This window comes from Rhynchophorus ferrugineus, unplaced genomic scaffold (assembly GCF_030347505.1).
Source record: "Rhynchophorus ferrugineus isolate W39M unplaced genomic scaffold, kcgeb_rfMv2 rfM6, whole genome shotgun sequence".
Lineage (NCBI taxonomy): Eukaryota > Metazoa > Arthropoda > Insecta > Coleoptera > Curculionidae > Rhynchophorus > Rhynchophorus ferrugineus.
In genome coordinates, this window is record NW_027472585.1 from 4,937,690 (window position 1) to 4,941,968 (window position 4,279).

General features: G+C 33.1%; 1 protein-coding gene across 28 annotated transcripts in view; it reads right to left on the minus strand.

Moving 5' to 3' along the window:
* LOC143198867 (cyclic GMP-AMP synthase-like receptor) overlaps positions 1 to 4,279 on the minus strand; it is a 39,225-nt gene that overhangs the window by 8,091 nt on the left and 26,855 nt on the right. For 13 of the 28 annotated variants that reach the window (XM_076408471.1, XM_076408454.1, XM_076408447.1 and 10 more), the window contains 2 exons: positions 3,627 to 3,701; positions 466 to 581 (listed from right to left, as the gene is read on the minus strand). In XM_076408471.1, coding sequence (XP_076264586.1) covers positions 466 to 538 — 73 coding nt within the window. In that variant the 5' untranslated portion in view covers positions 539 to 581; positions 3,627 to 3,701. Of the gene's footprint in view, positions 1 to 465; positions 582 to 3,626; positions 3,702 to 3,811; positions 3,906 to 4,134; positions 4,237 to 4,279 lie in introns of those variants that run through there. The other 15 variants (XM_076408466.1, XM_076408460.1, XM_076408473.1 and 12 more) reach the window with 4 other exon arrangements.

The window sequence follows — 4,279 nt, forward strand, 5'->3', positions numbered from 1 at the left end:
TGCAACAGAAATAAGTTATTAAAATATGTGCTACAGCAAGAGGAGACAGTGTACTTTTTTATCAATATTTGTTAGAAACACTAGAAAATAGGTAACATGTAACAGGGACAGCAATGAAATCAGGTGGCTATTAAACCGAATCAGCCTATAAAATTTGATTTGAGCCATGTTGACAAATGTTTGCAATTTTTTTTAAACATTAGTGATTAGGGGGTTATAAACAACCACAAATATATTATATTATAAATATAACGGCTACATTATAAAAACCTTTAATCAAAATTCTAAGATGACGCGGCAACATTGCGACGTGCTGCCGGCATACATTTTGATGACGTGCATTGAATGTTTTATTAGACGGACTATACATTCAACTATACTGACACCGAACCCGTACTTTTAGCTGCATGTATTGTACTTTGGTACGTTTGCATCGAAATGTTTATAATAATAATCTGAGCTTACTGTTTCTAACAGTTTTTGAAGTAATTAATAAGTTTTGCTTTGCCCAACCTCCAGAGGTCGCATAATTGGCCATTCAAGTAATTTGATTGGTTAATTCAAATCTTCATTATAGGCACCTGTAAGAAAAAATGTAATTTTAAATTTTACTGTGTAGACATTTGATTGGCTCATTAGTAATGTTTGGCACGTGACAGCCTTGGGGTTATGTTTAACTGACCAATGAAATTTAAATAAAAAAGCATTTTTTTTCTGAAAAAAATTTATTAAATAAAATTCAATTAAATATAAATATATGTAAAACTAAATAAATTTAAATATAGTCAATAACAATATATATATCTATAAGACTTAAGTATTATATATATATATATATATATATATATATATTACTATAAGCAAAAAACTTTGGTGCATTGCAAAATTATCTCTTCCGTCTTTTTCCTTTTTCATATTTGTTTAGTGCCATCAATTTAATCTATTAGATATCTATTATGGGTTTTATCAAAAGTATATAGCATACCTTATTATTTGTAATATTCTATATGGAAAATCATTTTGTAGTGTACAATTAAAATAAAAGGTTTTGAATTTACATTTTTTAAAGATATTTCACAAAAATATGTTATATTAACGACAAATTAAATGTTATTTAACAATTAAAAATTAATTAAAAGAAGAGGTTAAAAGAGCCCTACTGACAGAATAATGAAACAATATTCAGGGGCATAAGATATTGCCTTGGCTCGTCTATTCATATAGGCACATCTGGTAGTCATAGAGTCATCCCTCGCTAATATAATTATTTAAAGAACCATCGTGTTCTTCCTCTTCACAATTTCCTAAAGGCCAATGAGATGAAAAAAATTAACTTATGTTAAACGATTCAAATGACTTCTAAAACATACTAGCCGAGGATGTGTATTCCTGAATCCATTAGTTGGATCCAAAAAAAACTATCTTGGTTAAATAGCCTTAAGCCAATATATCTATATGGACAATTAAACTTTTTTCTTTAATGAAAACAACCTCTCAAGGTAGTTATAAAATTGTCACTTTAACAAATTTGTTCTTACTTGAGCAATAAGTTTTAAAGCAATATTTCTCGTGTATTGAATATCGTTTGACCTACTCTTAATAGATTTGCATTCAGGAGCTACTATTTATTTTATTGAAGTGAGCCAATCAGATTCCGTCGCGTCTTATAACGTAGCGATTAAAGCAAGTAATAAGTTAAAAGTAACGACATCTACATGTTGGACGTCGCGAAATATGTCTCCAAAATTTCCTATTAAGTTAAATCTCTATTTCTCTATGACTAGAGTCATCAAAACATGGAAAAACCATTCCATAGAGAGACACCATGGAGATTTGGATCTTCAAAGGCAAACTGGCCACGTACATTCCTGTGGTGTTGTGTAATGAAAGGGTTTAGAAACTGCCTGAATGGGTTTGATCTGTTTTCTAATAGATAATAACTATCAATGTCGTTTTGTATCGGCATTCATCAAGTCGACTCTTCTTTCTTTGGATAAAACAGTTTATATATAGAAAATTTAATAATTACTGAAGCTATAATGTCAAAAAATTCTCAGATGAAAAGAGATAATAACGTGACCTGAAGGTGAGTTTAACGCGATTGTAATAAAGCACGACGGTTTCATCGGCAGAAACCCCCAGAGGTCAATAGAGTGGAACGAGAAACGGTTTTTGAATTAAGGATCCTCTTTTTCCGGGCGGTGATTTAATAGTTTTCGGCGATCTGAATAGAGATTAAAACGGCGGCAACGGTGAATTATACGTTCCCGATAATCGAGCAAACGTTGATTCAGTTAGTCATTTTGAAATTTGATAAATTAAAAGTATTTTTAACAAGAAAATTGAACCGACTTCAAAAAATAAATAAGATACTCACCAAAAATTAAAAAATAATCAAACTTAGATTTTTAAGACAAAATATTTACATAATAATGTTTGTAATTGTTAAATATATGACTTGTCTCGATACAAGAGCCACTATAGAAAAGAGGAAGGGAAGTTAATAGAGAGCGCTGTTATCGAGTGGGTATAAATTACCAGGAATCAAAATAAAGTTTCTCTTTTGCTCCAAGGCCATTAGTGGTGTATTAATTCCATCCCGTCCCGAATCATAAGTGATTCGTAAAAGTAGTAACTAAAGAGTGTCTTGACTTAAAGAATAATAGTCTAAAGAGTGGAGGAAGAAAGAGGAAGGGGTGCCAGCCAAAGCGAAGACAACCAGGTCCGCGGGTAAAGTACTGTGTACGGTGTTCTGGGACCGGCGGGGCCTGGTGTACGTCGATTTCCTGCGCAGCCAACGTACTATTAATGCTGCATACTACTCTAACCTTCTCAAAACACACATGAAACCCGCTTATCGCTCGAAACGGAGGAGCATTCCAGCACGAAGTGCAATTCTTCTCCAGGTTACGCTCGATAGAATATCGGAATTAGGGTGGGAGGTACTGGAACACCACCCTACAATCCGGATTTATCACCCTGTGACTACCACGTGCTTGGACCATTGAAAGAAACCCTCGGAGATCAAAGATTCAACACCGACGACGAAGTAGAGGAGTTCGGGCGCACATGACTGTTCGATTTGCCCAAGGAATTCTTCTATACCGGCATCGAAAAACCTCCGGAAAAATGGACAAAATGCAAAACTAGTGAGAGAAAATACCTAGAGAAACTGTATTTTTTTGTAAATTTTTTCAATAGTAAATAAACGTGTCAGAGTATTTGTCTCGATCATATTTGAACCACCCCCGTATATGGGTTTCTGAATATTCGTCACTGTATCTTATTCCGAAATGTCGATCAGAAATATAGAATTTGAGAATCTGGCCCATCAATTTGTATATTATACGTACCATACACTTGGTCCACGCCTAGAAATATAGTTGAACAAATTAATTTTTTTTCATATTTTTTAAAACTACACCCGTAACATGTATCAATTGATCAATTGTCAAAATAAAATCAAAATAAATTTTTCGGACTAAGGATATCGATATATCGATAGTTGTAAATGAGAGTAACGATTTTTAGTTTCCAATAAAAATTATATTTAATAAGACAATATAAAACAATTTAGCACATTAAATAAATAAAAACAGATCAAAATAAATGATATAGCTACTTACACAATAAGTGGCAAAATAGATACAGTAAATTCTAAGCGTGTGAGATCTTGCTGACGAGGTACTCTGGTGACAGTTCTGAAAACAAAAACGTACTTGAGCAACCAATTTTCAATAGTAATGGTGAAATTAATTATCACTATAGATACTTCTAATGTAAGATAACATTGAAATATAACGGCACTCACAGTTAATATATTGACAGCTAAAAGTACGGGCAATTAATGCTGGGGGATCATAGTACTTATAATGGGTGATATTTATAATGTTAATGACGGACAATGATCATGGTAACTAATAGCAATGATGGAATAACTAGAATGGTTAACAACATTCTTAGTCTATAGTAGCCAATAGCATTGACAAACAATCATAACAGACAACGGACAATAACGATAACTTATAGCAATGATAAACTACGCTAGGATGAAATATGGCATGTGCACAAGGTACGAAGGCAAGGTAACGAACGTATCAGCTTGTTATCTAAAACTAACGATAATGGACGTACAATGAGATCAAGGGAAGCAGACGCATGAGATCCTGCCACTAGGGTCAGTAATAATCGCTAGGGTAAAATCAACATTGTCACATATCGACGCAAAATCTCGGGTTTATTATGCTTGAAGATTTTCAAACACTGCTCATCAATTCAC